The sequence below is a fragment of the Populus nigra genome, chromosome 17 (assembly GCF_951802175.1).
Source record: "Populus nigra chromosome 17, ddPopNigr1.1, whole genome shotgun sequence".
NCBI lineage: Eukaryota > Viridiplantae > Streptophyta > Magnoliopsida > Malpighiales > Salicaceae > Populus > Populus nigra.
The window spans coordinates 6,890,700-6,911,411 of NC_084868.1; the positions used below are offsets into that span (position 1 = coordinate 6,890,700).

The 20,712-nt window shown below is 30.5% G+C and overlaps 1 protein-coding gene across 1 annotated transcript; it reads right to left on the minus strand.

Annotated features, from left to right (window-relative positions):
- Positions 1-1,961: 1,961 nt before the first annotated feature.
- Positions 1,962-5,608, minus strand: LOC133677116 (BTB/POZ domain-containing protein At5g03250). The gene is made up of 4 exons (XM_062098948.1): positions 5,379-5,608; positions 4,722-4,791; positions 3,301-4,527; positions 1,962-2,693 (listed from the first exon to the last, which is right to left on the minus strand). Exons 1-4 carry the CDS (start codon positions 5,435-5,437, stop codon positions 2,178-2,180), a joined length of 1,872 nt encoding a protein of 623 aa, XP_061954932.1. The 5' UTR covers positions 5,438-5,608; the 3' UTR covers positions 1,962-2,177.
- Positions 5,609-20,712: the final 15,104 nt, after the last annotated feature.

Genomic DNA, 20,712 nt, shown 5'->3' on the forward strand with positions numbered 1-20,712 from the left:
TTGGGCCTAGGCATTGCAATATAGGCCGAGTCTCAAACATTTATGCCTCAGGATTTTAAATTGAACTCAAGTTTTTTAGCTTAGATTCTAAGTGTCAAAGAACTCTAAGCATCATACCATTTAGGAGTTGGCTATTCATTGGTTTATTACATGTAATACAAGATACTTACTCAGAAAGTTTATACTTCATCAATATTCTTAAGTGTATAAAAATCTTCTTAAGTGTAACCATGAACTCCACACCATGTGGGGGTTAAAGATGGCTTTCGTCGTTGAGAATGGAAAGTCGACTGAAAAATCCTACCACCGTGCTAAATGTTATAAAACAAAGATTAATTTTCTTGGGAGAGATTGATTTTCTTCTGCACTTCCATTCATTATTTATATCACGACATATGCTCCTTCTCTAGAGTTACAAAGGTTCATTGAGGATTCAACCTCCTTTTATTTTAGTACTTCATTTTTAATTATTGTTTTGGGTGCTACAAGGGAACTTAATATGTAAATAAAAGAATTAATATCAAGGAAGCTACGTTATTTGAAGTTGTATTTTTCTTCATTCTTTTATTATGCTTTTGTTCTGATAAAAAAAACAAAATGCTATTCTAAAACCCATTCTTCTAGTATTTTTTTAAAATATTTCTTTATTAACTCAAAACCTTTTTTTTTACCAATTGAAACGGGTATAGCACCCAGGCTTACAGTCAAGCCTAGTGTAATTGCTAGGCCTTCTATATAAGTGTATATGACACCGGGTCACCAGCCTAACATTGTATATTTATAAAGATGTCAAAACCTGTTGTTTTTTGGCCTAGATCTCATGCCTAGGTCCGTAACCAGGCCACTCAGCTTAGAATCCCCTAGATTTAGGAGTGTTGCCTCAGCCTAGTGCTAGGCCAACTAGCCTAGCACTCCTTGGACCTAGACATCGGTACTTGGGTCTAGTCTTAAGCATTGCCGACATTTGCCTCTCGCGTCCCATGTTTTTTACCCGGGCATCATACTTAGGCTCAAAGCTAAGCCAACCAGTCTAGCACCCTTTGAACCTAGGCATCGTGGTCTGGGCCTAGCCTTGTGCATTGCTCATTGCCTACCTCCCACATCAAGTGCATGACTAGGCTTCTCTTGGGCCTAGGTATCGCAACGTAGGCCGAGTCTCAAACACTTATCCCTCAAGATTTTAAATTGAACCCAAGTTTTTTAGCCTAGATTCTAAGTGTCAAAGAACTCTAAGCATTATCCCATTTAGGAGTTGGCTATTCATTGATTTATTACATATAATACAAGAGACTTACTTAGAAAGTTTATACTTCATCAATATTATTAAATGTATAAAAATCTTCTATAAACTTTTATATTTCTACCTCATTAATAAATATATCAGAAATATTTGTTTTTTATTAATATTTGTGTAATCAATATTTATCTCGCATTAATACATGTATAAAAGATATTTATTTATCATTAATATTATTAGAGTTACATGACTCTCCTGTTTTCTTATTCAAGCAAGAGGACGAGATTTAAAAATATAAATATCCCTGAATCATCTAGATGTAGAGTTCATAATTCTTCCATTCTCAACATAAATACATAATACTATTTTTTTATGCGGAATCTATTTATTCTTAAGATTTAATATGTTTTTGTATTTTTATTGCGCTATCTCTCGATATAGCATATAAAATACCCGGCATGTACTTAAAAAAGGATTGTTTTATGGGTATTATAATTTTTACATAAGCTATTATCTTCCTTTAGTATGAAGAACGGATTTAATAGGAAGAATACTTGATTAAACACATAATTCAACAACCAAAAAAACTCTATTTCTGGGCATCTTACATTTTAGAAGCAAATGAAAGAGTTTTAATTATAGGCTGCAGGTTACAAAGTAATACCCAATCCTAAAATGTTTCTAAATGACAAATCTAAAGTTACAATAGATGAGGAAGATCAGATATCTAAACAATAATCTTTTAGGCTGGCGAAAAAAAGTATGATTTCGCATTGAACAAAAGCTGAAAAGAATAAAATGATGGTTCAAAAGCCAAGAATGGGACCAGAAAGCCAAGTTGCTGGGAATGAGAAACTGATCCAGACTCTCAATTATTTCATCAAACAGAAACTTGATTGTTCTATTACAGAACTGCAACTATGCGTGCCATTCTACAGATCTACTGAGGCAAGCCACCATTCTCATGATTCTGGAGTCCATTTGCAGATGCTTCCGGCTCTTTCAGTTCACATGATTCTTTTGAATTGCAGGGCTGTAGTTTGCGTCTAAACCCGAATGTCTTGGAAAATATCTTCCAGCTTCTCTTTGTCTTTAGGATCTTTTGAAGATTTTGTTTCATTGTCAAACATTCCCTTTCAAGCTCAGAAACACGCTCCTTCACGTCATCAACGCCCACAGTTCGGCCTTTTGAGTATATTTGATGAGAACCATCATTTTTGGGAAGTTCAAGGCTTCCACAAGGATTTTGTGAGTTGTCAAGATTCTCAGAGACATAGAACCATCCAGAAATTGATGTACGGAGCCGAAGTTGTTCGAAGAAAAGAACTTGGACAATTACCCGAAGAGGTAGCCTCTCATTCTGAGCTGCATGAGTGCAGGCTTCCAGTGAGAGCTTCTGGCAGTTCATAAGTCTGCAAAGCTGCTCCTTCTCTGTATCTGTAAGCCAAGGATGAGCCTGCACTTTTGAAAAACAAAAAGAAAAAAAAAAGAAAAAAGAAGAAGAAGAGAAATAACAAATTATGTCAACTGTTTTGGATATTTAGAACTCAATAACATATCAGGTTATATTCCCATAAAAAGAACTTTGGTTTGCAAGTAAAACTACGAGCCAAAACCATGACAACTAAATTTTATGTTAGAAGGGCTCCAATAATCATGTCTACAAGAGATGAATATAAGAGTTGAATTCATCAAACTCCAGATTGTCTATAATCACGCAACCAGTTTCTTTGACATAGCAGGTAAACTGAACATTCCAAGTCAAATAAACTAAAACTTCTAAAACATGTACGCTGTGCTGGAACATGTAGGAAACATGCTCATAAAAGCAACTCTTCCACTTTCAGACCCTTGTAAGGGGCATTTTCCATGTTAAATGAGTAACATACTCAAAGCCCAAGCATGTTGCAGGATCCCTGGTAGCATAACCATCTCAAATCAAAAGATGTAAAGTGTTGAAAATGTGTTTACAAGAAATCTAGACATAAGAAGTGCAGCATTGGCATTTAGGATTTCTGTTGACTTTAAATATGAGGTAAGCCACGCATTCAAAGTTGTATTACCTTGAGGTATACATCAATAGCATGATAAACTCCATCATCAAGTGGCCTGGCATAATCTGGGATGGTCGCTGCAAGTGCCTCAAATTTTGAGGGCTTCAAATTTACATCTGGCGCAACCTCAGCAAGAAATCCATCCACCAGACTGGCAACCATAGTCAATGGTTGTAGTGTATCAGGCCCGCCCAGAAACTGGCCTTCTTCAACTATGCAGGGGGGGGTTGATAAAGCTGCGTCTTGGTTTAGAGACATAAAATGGTCTAGCATTCTTTGAGCACAATCTATATCATAAAGGGTTTCCACTGAATAACCCATATTTGGAATGAGAAGATCTACAAGTACTGCTTGGTCTAACTGGGCTCCCGCCTTTTTCTCCAAATTTTCTCTGCATGATGGACTTGCATGCAAAACCATAGCTGTACGTAGCAGCATAATCAAAAACTCGGGGGATGTGACTCCCTTTTTTTTAGGTAATAATGTCACGATCTCTTCTAGGAGAACCCTTTGATCTGTCTCGGAAGGGATGGAAACAGTTGCCCAAGGATTGCCATTGTTGGCATGGTCAAAGCTTGATTGTCTACTCATCAAGGGGAGATATATCTTGGCATAATATATTAGGGAAGCAGAAATAGTCTCGGGTTTCATGCCTCTTGATTCAACAGCTAAAATCAGTCTTCTGTAGAGAGGTAAGTTGAGGAATGAGACATCTTGGAACCACCAGTCTTCACTGATGGGTTGTGGTTTATTTGCAGAAGATGATATACCATTCCATAAGATAACGTCTCTCTGGCTTTGGGCGTCAGTTTGTCCCGCAACAGGCAAATTAAACACGTTTGGATCTGCACAAGCTTTCATTGCTAAGGAATCGATGCACCTTGGAACAATGTGAATTTCTTCTGCATAAGGCAGAATTTCTTCACAAGTTTCAAGAGCTTTTATGGAGTCTGTCCAACTGCCAAAGACTTCGTCAAGGAAAGCCTCTGCTTGCACAATGAGATTCCCTTCTCCATAATCTTCAGTCATGCGAAGGTACTCTGCTGCACATCTAAGGCTAACCACATTCAAAGAAGTCATCTCTATTTTGATACCATAGCAAAATCTGGCTATAAGTTCAAAAGCTTTAGCACCAGCAGGCATGTCATTAAGTTTCAAGACAGAAACAGATCCATCCTCAATAGAAAGCTCTTCAATAAGCTTCTCTAGAAGCCCACTTCTTGAAAGCAATGGAAACTGTAGCAGGTAGAAAATTGGGAAGTTTAGTTCCAATTTAGTCTTGAAATCAGAAGAGAAGAAAAGGAACATTAAGTGTGAATCAATGAAGAAAATTCAAGCTAAATGGAGAGAGAACAAGAAATGATATGTGGAGCACATGAACAAAAATGTGTGCCCGCATGCAGTCAAGCACACACAAACAATTACTGCACCTTGTGGAGATTGAAAGTCATTTCCCCAACCTCAATGGTAACATCACTTGGAAGCCCAGTTGTGCAATACCTGCAGATAAAAACAACATATAAAATCCATAAAAGTAGAGTAGAAGTTTTGAGTACGAAAGCAGAGCTCTTTAGTAATAGAACAGTGAGTGATTCTAATAAGAAACTAATAGCTAATCTCTTTTTTTCTGGTCGGATTATGGACAGATTTAGATCCTTCGGTTTGAAATCTTTACACTAGCAGTTCATCAAATAACTTTTATCACGGTGCACCGTGCATGGCATCAAACGACATTTTTCTCTTTTAGGAGAGGCACTAGATCTTGAACAACCTCCACACTTGAATTAAATTAAAAAGCTATGTACATAGTTCTAACTTCTAATTAAAGTGCTTAAAGCTGTGGAAAACAGAGAAAAAGGAGGTACAAACACAAAGCATGCCAATGATAAAAACACAATTTTAAAATCATTGCAGAACCAGCTGCAACACAATCTTAATTATACTCAAATCATAAGAGAGAAATTTTTTGTTTTTTTTTTTATCGACAGCAACATAAACACAACTTCTGTAGAATCAAATCCCATCTGATCATATTTTCCGTTCTTCAGCTAAAAACTCAAACCAAGAAAGAACAAAGAAATGCCTACCAAGTATTTCCATCACGGTGAAAGCCATCAGTTTTTGAGCCCAACTTCATGGACGCCATGTATCAATTAATGCAGTAGCTAGCAAGACCAGTGGGCAGGCTTGAAACCATGTATGAGAAAAGACATATAAAGCAATATTCACTACAGGACTGAAAAGAATGAGAGAGGGAGAGACGATGATAGGGTAAAAGAGATAGACCAACGTAGAAAGAAGTGAATATTGAGGGAACAACTGGGCATTCTTGAGAGGAGTAGCGAGTCTAAAGCAAGAAACAGTGAAAAGGAGAGACAAAAGCGCGCGGCTACTGTAGACCGCGTGTACGTATGGGATAAGCGGTTGAAACTCAAAATTTTGTTTTTTTTTTTTAATTTATTTATTTATATTTTTTATTATTTTCTTGATGTAAAAAATAATTTTAAAAAAAATATTATTTTAATATATTTTAAAGTAAAAAAAATTTAAAAAAACAATAACAGTAAACTTCTAAATAAATATACCTTCTTTTAAGTTTTCTTCTCCTTTTTTTGTTTTTTTTTCCAATAAAAAGTTGAGAATTTGTATTCATTTATCAAAAATATTGAAGAATTATGAAATGTTTGTATATTGATACAATGATTCTGTATTATTTTTTTAAAATGTATAAATAAAATATTTGTATATTTGAACGGATTCGGTCATATTTTCTTTCAATAGTAATTTCCGCTCATTTATCCTCATTTTTAAATAATTACCAACAATCACATAATTTCTTTAATCTCCCACTTGGCCTTTGCAGCGAACTCTTGTTGTGCCATTAAAGAGGTCATATTTTCTTTCAATAGTATTTTCCTCCCATATATCCGACATTTATATGGGGTACGTATAAGGAGATGTGGCGACAAAAAAAAATTCAATTTGGATAACTGGAGAATACAGATAGGGATACGGTCAAAATACATCTGGGGCATTTTTTTAACTGTTTTTTTTTAATTGCTTCAATAAAAGTGGAAGTTATATGAGTTAAAATACTTAATAATTCAAATAAATAGGAGTTTATATCAATACTATTTAATTAAAATTTTTTTCCAGTGATTTCAGCTAATTATAAAATACAGAAATAGTATAATGGTAAATGATTTGACATTAAGATAATATTTGTAGAGCAAGTAAGGAATAAAAAGTTCTCAAGATTAGATAGTGTTTAGAAATTTAGTTAAAACTATATTTTATAAAAAATTATTTTTTTATTTAAAATTTATAGTTTTATGTTTTAAAATTGTTTTGATATGTTAATGTCAAAAATAATTTTTAAAAATTAAAAAATATATATTATTTTAATATATTTATTAGCAAAAAAACACTCTAAACAACAATCGTTATTATGATATCAAACACCCCTAAAACATAAACATATAAGAAGAAAAAATGATTTTTATGCACAAATAATAAATATTATTATTCTATTTTGCTTCCTGGCTAGCTTGCCGGAGGAGCAGATTGGACTCTTACCTTTGATTAGGTCTTGTTCGTGCAGATTGAACTAACTTAGCGAAAAAAAAAGTTTGACGGTGGAGCCTAGATTCAACCCCGTTACACTCCAGTATCATCAGTAATTGATGTAATTTTTATTACAAGTAATGTAATATTATTATTTATCAAAAACAGATAAAAGGGAGATGAATTTGAAAGAAAAGACATGAAATTAATGAAAAATCATTTTTTTAATCAATTCCTAAATAGGAAGAATATAATTTCTATAAAAAAAAATATTTTTCTAAACTAAATAAAAATAAAAATAACTAAGAAAAAAATAACTTTTCATAAAAATTCTTTGGTATTAAAATAAAAAATATATTTTTTAATTAATTATCCTTACATTACATTAATATTGATTAAATCGATGTGTATTTAATTCTCACCAATAATAACATAATTGTTTTAGATAGAATGACCCTATGATATCTAACATCTTTAGTAATATATTAATCTACTTCATAATTATAATTTTATAAAGTCAAATTCTTATTTTTTTTTATAAAAAAACTATTGCTATCTTTTACCAAAAATCTAAATTTTTAGCTAGATTTATTTTAACATAGATGCTCGGTTTATCATATTTAAACAAAAGTCCAATATTTATATTTTAAGAATTAAATATGGTGAATTTTCAAACTAAGATGGTGAATTTATGTAATTTCTCTTGAGTTTTTAATCATAAACTAAACATAAAAAATATATATTATAAGAAATTTTCATTTTCAAACTAACACAAATATCACATTTCGAACTATTACATTTAAAGCAGTCATATCATTAGATTATCATATAAAATAAATATCACAAGTATTTTACTATTCATTTGAATAGTAAAATAAACAATAATCCATGGAGTTTTTTTTCTATATAAAAAAAAACTTTAATTCCTAGATTTAACATATTTATGATCTTTATGTGTTTCAAAAGTGTTTTTTAAAAAAATTTTAATTTTTTTTTATTTTTTTCTTTGCTTTAAATTAATATTTTTTTTAATATTTTTAAATTATTTTGATACGCTGATGTTAAAAATAATTTTTAAAAATAAAAAAAATATTCTTTTAATATATTTTGTAAGTAAAAATTACTTTAAAAAATAACTACACTTATATTTTATTTAGCTTTTTGATGTTTAAATTTTATTCATATACTTGATTTTTCTTATTTGTTAGTACTTGTAAAATGATGAAGGAGCCAAGAAGGTGTTTAAAAAATGGAGGGGAGAGAAAGCTAAGGGTTGACTATATTCGGCCACAAAAAAGGCCGATTTTAAATGTAAAAAATGTGTTTTGCTTGAAGAAGGGGAGTTTGAGATGATTTTGGTCTTCAATTATGCTAAAAAATTTGATCGTAATATAAAAAGTTATTTTATTTAGTTTAATTTTAAGCTTTTAAACTAATTAAAAAGTATTTTGAGGATTAAAAATAAGATTTTTTATGTTCTATGTTTTTAAGTGAAAGTATGTTGACAATTGGATACCAAAACTTAGATTCTATTTTTTTTTATCATTAGACGTACAAGTTATTTGTTAAATTAAAAAAACAAAATTAAATAAATAATATGTTATTTATTCATTAAAAATAAACATAATGTATATTTAATGTTTGTTTGAAAATGTGGTTATAGTTACTTTTTAAAGTGTTTTTCGTATTAAAATGTATTAAAATAATATTTTTTTTTAAATCAGCACATTAAAATAATCTAAAATATATAATAAAATAATTTTTAAAGAAATAAGATACAACTATATTTTCAAACAGTGACTTAAACATTTTTTATTTGAGTTCAGGCATGCAGGTTAGTACTTAAAGGGCTATACATGCTTGACATTTTTTAAATATTCCTTCAACTTTGTTTTTAAAGAATATTTTTCAGTAAAACCATTAAAAGAATTCATATTTAACTCATTATGTTGTAGTTTTCAAATACTAGAGCTTTTAATTATAATATTAATAACTACTCTTGTTATGTAGAATTAAAAAAAAACATTCGCTAAGGAATATATAATGATAATAAAAGATCTGTTTTCTAATTTCTTAATCATTGGTTCTTAATTAATTTTATCAAATTAATTATTCTTTTATTTTTTTTCATACTTTCACATAAAGATTGTTGTGTCATGAGTTCTTTATTTTTTTTAATTGAAACATGCTTTTCAAATCATGATATAATTTTATTTAAAAAAACAATGTTTTTGAAAAACAAATATTTTAACCAAAACAAAAAAGAAAAACATGAACAAGAAAAATGATTTTTTATTAAAGAGATATATTTTTATCTTTAATTAGAATTATTTGAAATTTTGATGAATATTTTTTTCCGTTACCTGTAGTTTTTACTAAAAAATATCTTGCTAATAAAAAGTGTTAAAATAAACATGAACAAGAAAGGGAAGTTTGGCTTAAAAAGTATTTTTTATTTAAAAAATTAAAAAATTATGAATATTTATTTAATCACTATAAAATCAAATTAAAAAAAAAATGAACCTGTATGCTATACAATTTTTTTAAATATTTTTTTAAATATTTTAATATCTTTCTTCAACGCGACTCATTTTGGCTGGGAAAAAAACAAAAAGAGGAGAGAAGAAACTTAGAAACAGAGATTCGGAAGCTGTCTGAGAAAAGGGGACTCTAATGTTGTCACCGATTAATTCCGGGTTTTTTTAATATAAAAAAATTAGCACAGAAAAAATAAAAATTTAGCAGGGTAGTCTCATTTCAAAAAAATTTAACAAAATAACATAATTTATATAGTTATATTTTAAAAATGTGATATTTAGTAAATATTATTATTAAAAAATACAATAAGTGAGATGTCATGCTGAAGCAGGACAACTTATAATATTGTGTTTTCAAAATATAATATTAATTAAAATTTAAACGCGATTTATATAAAAAAACATACAAAATAAATGATTTTTTTTTTAATTTAAAAACGACAGTCGCCTCTCACAATCTTTCTGAAAAGTCCATTAAATCTTTTTATTTTGCTCTTAAACATCTTTAAATGCTTTTTTGGTTCAAAATTGATCTTCTTCTTTACCGTCATTGCTGCCACCATTGCTGGCAAGTTTTGTAAAAATTATAAAATTTTTGGGCATCAAAAAACCACCAAAAAGTGTTCAAGGTGCCTGGGCAGATCAGCAAAGCATCTTGGTACAAGTCAAAAGTCTTTCCCATTCGTGCTTGCCGAGTTTCTGTTTGTGGATCTGATCAAATTACTGGAAGACATGATTTTTTTTTTCTTTTTATGACGCTCAATGAATAATCTGGAAGCAATGTTGCTTCTATCCTTCGCCTAACTTTTGTTTAAGGTCTCTGATAGGTATGCCCGCCACCGCCAGCCGCAGAAGTGAGTCCTTTATCCAAAATATAAGAGAGACGATAAAGACAGGGAGAGAGTGAGAGTTGATCAAAAGGATTTTCTGTCTCTTTTTCATCGCCTCTTTTGCAGCGCCATTAAAGCAGACTTTTGCTCCTCCCTTGTACAGTGGTTGCGTTGGTGGGTATAATATGACCATTTGGATTTGAACGCCCGCCCACATTGTTCATCACTCTGGACTGTTGTTGAAACTTAAAATTGAGAACATGGATAAATTTTGGTACCCCATAGATCCATCCTCAATAAATTTAGTAAGAGTTGTGAGTTCTTCCGTTAAAAAAAAATAATCATCCTTGCTATATTTTCAAATATTTCATAAGAGGTTTTAATAATAATTTTTAAAAAAATCAAAAATACTCTTTAAATTTCACTCCGCAATACACGTCCAAATTCACGTTCGTGTAAAGTATGAATCTTTACGTGATTTCATAAATAAATCAAGTTACTATCTATAAAATTCAATGAAAAAATCATATGATTGTTTATTTTTTTTGTAAGATTGCACGGAGTCATGTATTTTAATAAAATCAAATATGTACTTGGATATGTTTTTCTAAGAATTGATTAAGGTGGCTACCGTAGAGTTACTGTTTTATATTATCACCTCATATTGGATAAATGTTTGAAATTCTACATGAAAGGGATATAAAACAAACCAGATCAAATCAAACCTGCTAAACTATACTCGTCGACAGAGACCATTGGTTAAAATAAAAATGATGGTTAAATATCTTAGGTTACGAGATGGAGAATGCTGTTTTATTTTCTTCGAGCGTCACGTTCTTGCTTGCTTGCTAGATCAATAAAAAGAAATTAATTTCATATTGGTAAGAAAAACATAAAATACGTTCTCAACCAATTACCAGCTATCGTCACATTCGCAGGTGAACATGGTCAAGTAAAGTAGGGTGGGAATTGATGTTAAGTATATCTTAAAACTATATTAATATGGATAGTACTACACCTGAAAGGGATAGAACAAAATTGGATATTATTAAAAAGCTTAGAATAAACAAGTGGCTGATCGTTATTTTGTAACTCTCCATGTTGATGGTGGTGGGTACGATCATTTATTTTATTTTGACTCAATTGATTTCGGATTTAAATTGATTCGGGATTTAAATTGATTCGGGTTTAAAAAAAATAGATCAATGATTTATCCAATGTGACCTGGTCAAAAACTTGGATCAATTCGATATGAAATACAAGTAAAAAATTCATTGACTATTTTTTTATTATTATTTTGTTAAACCCGAGTTGACATCCATAACTCATGACTCGAGTTTTGCTCCGAGTCAACCCCTAAATAGAGTTTTAAAACTATGATAATAATTTTTTTTTTAATGAACAACCAGACTTGTGACCCGGGTCTTGCCTCAAGTTAGCTCTCTAGTTGGATTTTAAAACTATGATAATAATCATTTTTATTCTTACGTTGAGATGAGTCAATGGTTAACCCGACCCGTAACCAAGGTCTTGCTTAGAGTCGACATCCTAGTTGAGTTTTAAAACTATGATAATACTCATTTTTATCCTTACATTGAACCAGGTCAATGGTTAACCCGACCTATGACTAGCTCCAGGTCGACTTTCGAGTCAGATTTTAAAATTATGATGATAATTATTTTTATTATCACGTTGACCTGGGTCAATGTTCAACCTGATCCGTGACCTAGGTCCTTTCCTGGATCGACGTCGTAGTCATGTTTTAAAACTATAATAATAATTTTTATATATATATTAACCCGGATGAATCTAAGTTAACTATTGTATAAAGAATTTGACAAACTTATCTTATTGTTTTAAGTGAAAAAATATTTTTTTACTAGAACATTCTTAAATAAGATAAAAATTATTTTTTTTGTACTATTTTATAGTTATACCTCATAAGAAAATTATGACGGGCGCCTCCATTAGACGAGGGCCGCTTTGGATATAATTGATGATGCTACGGTTTTCCGGTGGGGGTTCAGTGTCACGTTTGGTTGTGTTCTTTGTCCTTCAACCACTCTTTACTTCCATCCTATTTCTCTAATAAAGGGCTGGGGCCTATGTCATCGGAAACTATTTTCAGCTTGACCCTACTTTATATATAGCATTAAATTAATGAAAAATAAACATAGAAAAATCTTGTCTGAACTCTGAACATGGGAAATGCTCTTCACGGTCCTCATTGAATTTGAAAACTAATGCAAATCATTTCTCTTGTAAAATCTACTCCATGAATGAGCTTAAACTACTTCGAAAATTAAAAAAAGAAAAAAGAAAAAAAGAGAGGGTATATTCTTCTCTCTTTTCACTTAGGTAGATGTTGCGTACTGAAGAATAACGTATAAAAGATGACATTTTAATTTAAATTATTGATGCTCTAAATTTTTTTTATATTAGTTGTCGCATTCAATATGAAAATAAAAAATCCAGATATTAAAAGAAAATATAAAGCATGAGATTATTATCTATTTTTTTAATAAAACTAAAAATCCTAAAATATACATTTATTTCAAAGATCTAGATAAGTAGTTAGTTATTGTACTTAAAAAAGATAAAAATTACTTTAACTGCATCCTTTTTTGAGAAAAAAATACCTTAGTTTTATGTTTTTCTAAAATTTATTTTATACATTTCATCAACTTTCTAAATTATTTTATGAGCTTATTCACAAAACATTTACTATTGATGAATGTTCGTCCAAAATTCTTTAATATTATTTTTAACAAAAATTGAACAAAATACTATACTCGTCCAATGCATATTGCTATTCTGAGGAGAGGAGACTGCAAAGTTATTATTCACCTTGTTTTTTGTTTGAAAATATCACTTTAGGCTTCAAGTTTTCAAAATATGATGTTAATTTGATAAAAACGTGTTGACTCATTATTAAACTCGTTTTGAGATTATAAATGTTATATTAGGCCTACGTCGATTTCTAAAAAATAAAAGACACATCGACCTAGTTGTTAAAACTCAAACTTAATAAAAACATAACACTAACTTGAAAAGTTGTTAAAACTCAAACTTAATAAAAACATAACACTAACTTGAAAAAAACTAGTCAATATTATTTTTGTTTTTTTTTCAAAAATAAATATTTACACATATATACATATATAAAAAGGCAAAAATATAGTTTTACAAAATGCAAATAAGATTAACACGAAGCAAATAAAATAAAATAAAAATGCATTGTTGAATAGTAACCTATTTCTGAAGATGAATTTTTACATAAATATGCATATGTAAAAAGACAAGAACAAAGTTTTACAAAATGAAGCTAATATGATTGCAAAATGAACAAAAATAAAATAAAATAAAATAAAAATGCATGGATGAATAGTAATCATGCATGGATAATGTAATGTGCATCATTTTCATATGTGAATAGTAAAAACAATGCAAAAACCCTACTAGAAAATAAGGATTTTACTTACCTTAGGGCTGAATCAAGACAAGGGAGAAGTTTTTATGGTGGAAAAGATGGTGGTGTCAATGATGATATTTTTTTGGGTGATTTTCTCTCTCTATTTTATTTTTCTCTCTTTTCGGTTTTTTCCCTCTTTTCCTTCTTTTCCCCCTCTGCTACTTCTATTTTCAACCAAAAATCCTCATTTTTTTTTCTTTTTCTCCTTTCCAAGTTTTTTCCTCATTTTCTTCATTCTCCTCTTCTTCTTCTTCTTTCACCTCTCTTACCTTTTGACTCAACCTACCCTCACTTACTCATAACACTTCTACTTTCAACACAAAACCCTCTTTTTACTTTTTACTTTTTCTCTTTTTCAGGTTTTTTCCTCATTTTCTTTATTCTCATCATCTTCTTCTTCTTCTTTCACCTCTCTTACCTTTTAGCTCAACCTACCCTCACTTCTCTTAGCTCAAATTCTCTTTGTCTTCTCTCTCTTATCATTTTCTCTCTCTAGTTTGGCTCCCTATATTTCTTGCTTTGCCTTTCTATTTATAGGCAAGGATGAAGCTTCGATAACCTTTCTTAGTGGAATAATCATGATCATTGGTTCCTCTATGTTAATCTTGACCATTCACCATGATTTTTCCCTTTTGACCAAACATTCTTGTGTTGCCTTTTTGCATCAGTTTTGTGGTGATTTCAAATGGTCAAAATACATATTTTTTAGCTGAGAATGTAGTACACATATAGATAAGACGAGTGAGGGGTTTGATGTGTTGTTTGATATTTTTAGACGGCGAGGGAGAGAGAAAAAAGTGGCCAAAGTTGGGCTAAAGCCAAGAAAAAAAAAACAAGATACAATTGCAAAGCTTATGAAAAAAGGATACTATTTTAGCCATGTACCAAAATGACATTGTCTTCTAAACATACACCTTTTTATTTAAATAGAATTTTTATGTTTAAAGCATTCAGCATGGCTTTGGCAATGGAGAGATGCATATAAATCGTTAATCAATCCATGCAAACTCAAGTAAAATGAAAAGAACAATCATAAAATGACTCTCTTGATCCATTAAAGCATTTAGACAAAATAAGCACCCTCATCTAAATCACAAATTCAAACTCTGCAAGGTTAATGAAAATGTTAAACATAAAAAGATAGGTCGTTCAATCTCTGATGGTCCGATTGAGTAAAAAAATCAATTTTATAATTGAGCCAAATAATAAACTTTTTTCTTTTAATGCACCCATCACCGTAGTCCATATATCCTAAAAACTTTGATTACCACCCAAAACATAGAATAAAAAAAACAACGAATTTTTACAAAAACTAGTCAAACTAACAAAATGTCCTAGAAGCAGTTACTCACAACAAATGACTTGAAGATAAAAAACACCTATAAAGACTCGTAATCGAAGCAAACCAAACATGCAAATAGGAGGGAAAACTACCACGAAAATAGGTTATCCTAAGAGGTAAAAAATCAAACACTAACAAGTCAATCATGGAAAGGAAGAAAACGAACCAAGTGAGAATGGAGTGAAACATGTTTGAAAAAGCCTCCCACAACCTTTATAGAAGCAAACAAAGAATTGAAGTAGCGATTGTACAATTAAAAAACACATGAAAAAATAAGAATAAAGACATGAAACAAAGCTAAAAAAATTAGTCAAAAACGCAAATGACAGGATCCCACTCTAAATTAGTAATGAAGACAATAGAAATAACAAAGAACAAAAACCAAATGTGAAAAAAAAAAAGCAAAAAGTTGAGAAACACATAACCTAACCTAATGAAACGAAAAAGCATCCACTAAGCTACCTTGAATAACCACCCAAAATACAGAACCAAGAAAAGCCATATGCTAGACTTGCCATATGCAGAAAAGAACAAAGAATGGCAAGTCATAAAGCCATCTCCATAGGCAACAACGACAGAATCTAAGCTATAACCAAACAAACTAAAACTAGTCCAACCAAGACACAAGAAAAAAAATCAAAGAAAGACTATTCTAATCCACAATGATGACAATCTATGTACACAATGATTCAAATGTAATTTCACCTCTTCTTTTAGTTTTCTTTTGTTAATTTTTATGCCAAAAGCTTAATTTCCACTATATGTTTCAATTTTGGTTAATCATGACCTCATCGATAAAGCAATTCTTTTTTATGATGCATTTTCATATTCCATTAAATCATACTTCGTTCTAGGTAGCTACAACATAGTTATTGGCAATAGAAATCAACCTTTTCATAAACACAATATTAAAAATAATAATTTTATTGGATTTATCAAGTAATTGACATGACTTAATTTGATTAGATTGTGTTTTTATCTCTTTTGATGAGGATTACATTGTATTAGATAAAAAATTCAACCTGATTTAAGTTGAATTATCTCATTGCTCAATCAAAAGTTTTTGTTGTTGTTGTTGTTGTTGCTGCTGCTGCTTTTATGTATATATTTATGCATAGATATCTTTGATTTGTTTTATGGTCGAACCAAATGTTTCAGGTCAAATCATGGTTTTTAGTTCGATTCAGGGTTGAACCAGTATTTTCAAGTCAACTCGATTGATTTTCTTTTTGTTCACGTACCTAGGGTTTGTTTGGTTGGTTACTTTTTTGTTGCGGAATTTTTGGGCTAAAGGGTTATTTAGCAAACACACCCTTAAGCCTATTTTGATAGTTTTGCTTTGAATAAAAATGGTTTTTTGTCGAACATATCCCAAATAATTCCTAAAAATTCTAAAAAAATTCAAAGACTAATTTTAAATTCTTTGTGGGTCCCTTGCATATTTTTCCAACAATTATATTTAATATCAGGGTTGAACACTTACACTGTAAGATGTTGATCTTGTATTAAAATAACTGTTTTTCATCAAAATCTCAAAAAATTCAAAAATTTCTAAAAGACGTATCCAACATCTTGTTCCTAATCAGTTTTTCATGCATTTTTAAATTTTGGGCTGATTAAGTTAACACCTTTGAACAAATAATTGTGAAGTTATAAACCTTTAAATTGTAAAAGTTGGATCCAAACGAAAGGTATGCACCTCCTTTACCAACTTCAGGTGGTTTTTGATGACGTTTACATCAGTGTTGCTCCAGTGAAACCTCGAAAGTAGTCAATCCAATCAGCCTTGACTATGACACCTATTTTTCAAAAACCACCCAATGTTTTTCATTGTGTTCACACTTGAAAGTCTCTTAGAGGGTTCGTATTAAGGGCCTTAAAACCTCCCTCTCAATATCAAAAGGTAAAAAATGGCTCATTTCCCTCAAAGTCTAGCAAAACCATAAAAAAACAAAACCACAATTGTAAAATTAGCCTAGTACAAGAGCTTTTAGCTGTTAACTTTTGTCTAGAACCCTCTCATTTTAATTAAGGAGTTGAGCTTTGATTAATTTTTGATTGAATCCACCAAAAAACATAGAAAAACCCTATGAATACCCCCTTGAAAAATCAGAAAAATAGACAAGGAAAAGGGGTAGAAAAAAGAAAAGAAAAATGTGGGGAAATACTTTATTAATAGACCCTATTGTGAAGGTTTTATAGCCTAACATAAAAGGTTTAACAAGCTTGGGAAAGAAAGAGAGTGAAAGGTAAAAAGGGAAGTAAAAGAGAAGGAAAAACAATAACCTATAGTTAGCAAGCTTGGAGAAGGAATAACCACGTAAAAACTCAAGGGTGGAGTCCATGTGGCCTGCCCATTCATGGTTTCTTAATGTTTAATGACAATTTAGGCTTGTTTTGGTATCACATGGTGTTAAGCTTGGATGTTGTTTAATGCATGAAAATATAGTTTTTCTTCTTGATGTTGCTTTGAGTTAGTTCATAATATTTTCTAGATGTTTATGAAACATTTAGATGTTGTTTTTAATATTCCAAAAGTGGCAATGGTTGTTTGATGTCTATTTCTGTGTTGCTAGTTCATATCTTTAGTTCCTGAGCTTGGTTTTTGTGTCAAAGAGTTAGTTTTGGATGTAAATTTAATGCATTGGTTAGCTGTTGCCATTTTGGTTTTAGGAATTTCAAGCATGTTTTCCATTATTTGTGGTTTTTTATTGTTTGTTTTAAATAAAAATGTATATGAATATGGTAATGTGGTTTGTTAAGGTAAAAACCTGAAAGTTTAAAGCTTCAAATGGGCATTTATAGGTATGGAAACAACTTAAGCATTTCTGGGTTTTTGTTGCTGAATGTTCTTCATGTTCATTCGAAAAACATTGCCTTGGGTACTAGTTTTAGGTTTTGTTTTGATTCAATTTTGGTTTTTGCATGTTTGTATGACTTGTTTAATTGATAATCTAGGGTCTTCATGCATCAATAACAAGTTTTATGTAGGTTTTTAATCCTAAAATTTTAGTTTTGAACCGAAACCCATTTTGAAAAAATTATGTTGATTCTTTGATAATCGAACTGAATGAATGCTTGATTCTTTGTCCGTGCATGATTGTTAACAAAATTTTGCATTTGATTGCTTGAAAACTTGTCTGACTTGAGATTTGTGTTGATAGGTTTGGTTTGAATGTTCATTGGTATTCTTTATTTTTTATGGGTTTTGATTTGTTTTGACAAATAATTTTTTGGTTTGTGTGTTTTTTGTTTCTGGTTTAAGTCTTTTCAGGTCAAACCAGTGGTCTTTGGTTCAGTTTATGGTCGAACTAAGGGTTTGAGGTCAAACCATGGTTTTTGGTTCGATTCAAGGTTAAACTAGTATTTTCAAGTCAACATGATTGGTTTTTTTTTTTTGGTCAGGTACCTAGCCTTTGTTTGGTTGGTTACTTTTTTGTTGAGAAATTTTTAAGTCTAATTCATTTTTGTTTCTGATTTAAGTCTTTTCAGGTCAAATCAGTGGTCTTTGGTTCAGTTTATGGTCGAACTATGAGTTTGAAGTCAAACCATAGTTTTTGGTTCTGTTCAAGGTTGAACTAGCGTTTTCAAGTCAACATGATTGGTTTTTTTTTTTTTGGATCAGGTACCAGCATTTGTTTGGTTGGTTACTTTTTTGTTGAGAAGTTTTTGGTCTAAAGGGTTGTTTGGTTAATACACCCTTAAGCTTATTTTGATAGTTTTGTTTTGAATGAAAATGGTTTTTTTGCCAAATAAATTTAAACTTATTTTGTGGGTCCTTCGCATATTTTTCCAACAATTATATTTAATATCAGGGTTGTACACTTACACCATAAGATATTGGCTAGATATTAAAATATTTATTTTTTGTCGAAATCTCCAAAATTTTTGAAAAGAATTTAAGCTATATCTAGACCACGCAATGCAGTTTATCTTAGGTAAGGTACATTAGGGATGCTAATATCTTCTCTAATCACAATCAGTTCCATATCTTAGAATTTTATATAAGACTAGTTTATCCGAGTCTCTTAATAACCTTGAATCAGATAATTAAGTAATGATTTTTTGAGCCCAACATCTCGCGTACTCGCGCGATGTATATGAATTTTAAAATTTAATAATGGTTTTATGTAGAGATTTTATTTTATAGATAATGATGGAGTGAGAGAGTTTTATTATTTTTTGGACTTTATTTTTTTTTAATATGTGATTTACGTGGATATTAGTCATGATTCAAAAGAAAAAAAGAAAAGAGAAAAGGGAACGAGGTTGCAGTAGGTGACAATTTACCAAGACGATTAGTGCGAGTATACCAAAAAAGAGAGGCTGGTACACCAAAAAAAAAACAATGGATCCCACCCTTTTCAATCCCTAATCGGTATTCTACTGAAAGTGATATTCTAGGGAAATAAAGAAGAAGTTAGCAAGGACGGAAACCGCTTAACTCCCGGCTCACCGGTCCCCATCGTAGTGGACGTGTGAAGGTTGCCTGAACCGGTTGAGAAGGCTCTTGGTAAAAACTGGCAAACAACCAAACATTTTGGTTTTACTTTTTTGCGGTAAAGATGACTTACTGACTGACCCATTAATTGGCTGATGATAACAGGAGGGAAAAACGAAAAAAAAACGTCATTACGGTGACAAAATCCAGAAGAATCCTCTGTTTATTTATGACAAAAAAGCTCCAGCTTAGCAAAAGAGTCAACACTTGCAAAAAAAAAAAAAAGGTTAAATGAAATAATCATAGAAAAATAATAGTTTTTAAAAATTATAACTTTTTTAAACAAATAATATGTCCACCCGTGATGCAAGAGGATTTATTAAAGTCTGCCAAAAAGAAAATAAATAAATAAATAAATAAATAAATGTGGTTTGTCTCTTGTTACAACGATCCACTGGCCCCAATATTCAAAATAGCGGCGTCTCTCTCAGAACAGTAGCATAGGGTAAAAGCTTGTATTTTGTAGCTAACTCCAGCCGGAGCTAGCGGTTAGAGCATTTAACCCTAGTTGGCCTGAAACTGTGTGCGGCCACTTTCTTTTTCCATATTGCCCGTATTCTCGTATTTTCTTTTCTTTTTCTTTTTTCTTTTTAATATTAACTTTTCCTTTATGGCATCTCAAATGATCCACTTAGATCGGAATTGTGTATTTCTTAGTTTTCTTTTGAATTTATATCTATATTAACTGCTTGCATGCCCCTGGAATGTGTAGAGCGGTCCAAATTTGATCGAATTTTATTTTATATAAACAATGAAATTTCTAGTAATTTGAGTATGGATACTTTAGACTATGATCTAGCCCGCGTATAGTGTTCATCTATAATTAAATTTATTTGTAATGTTAGTGTTTTTATTTTAAAATGATAGTATCAAAACTAGTATCTTTAAAAATATTTATCTAAAATATTAATTTATATAAGACACATATTTGAAATTTTATCAATAAAACTATTCCGCATTTAAATTATTTTCTTATTATCCCAAGATTATTTTATATTACTCTCTTATCCAATCCTAATCCATTCATCCAATTAAATTTAATATTTTTAAATCATTTATTGAAAAAAAAAATCTATTTCAGTAGGAAAAAAAACAGATGTATTTATGTCTGTATATTTAATTAAATTGTTAATTACTCTTCATTTTAGATTTGGGACTTAATTATAAGTTAAGGA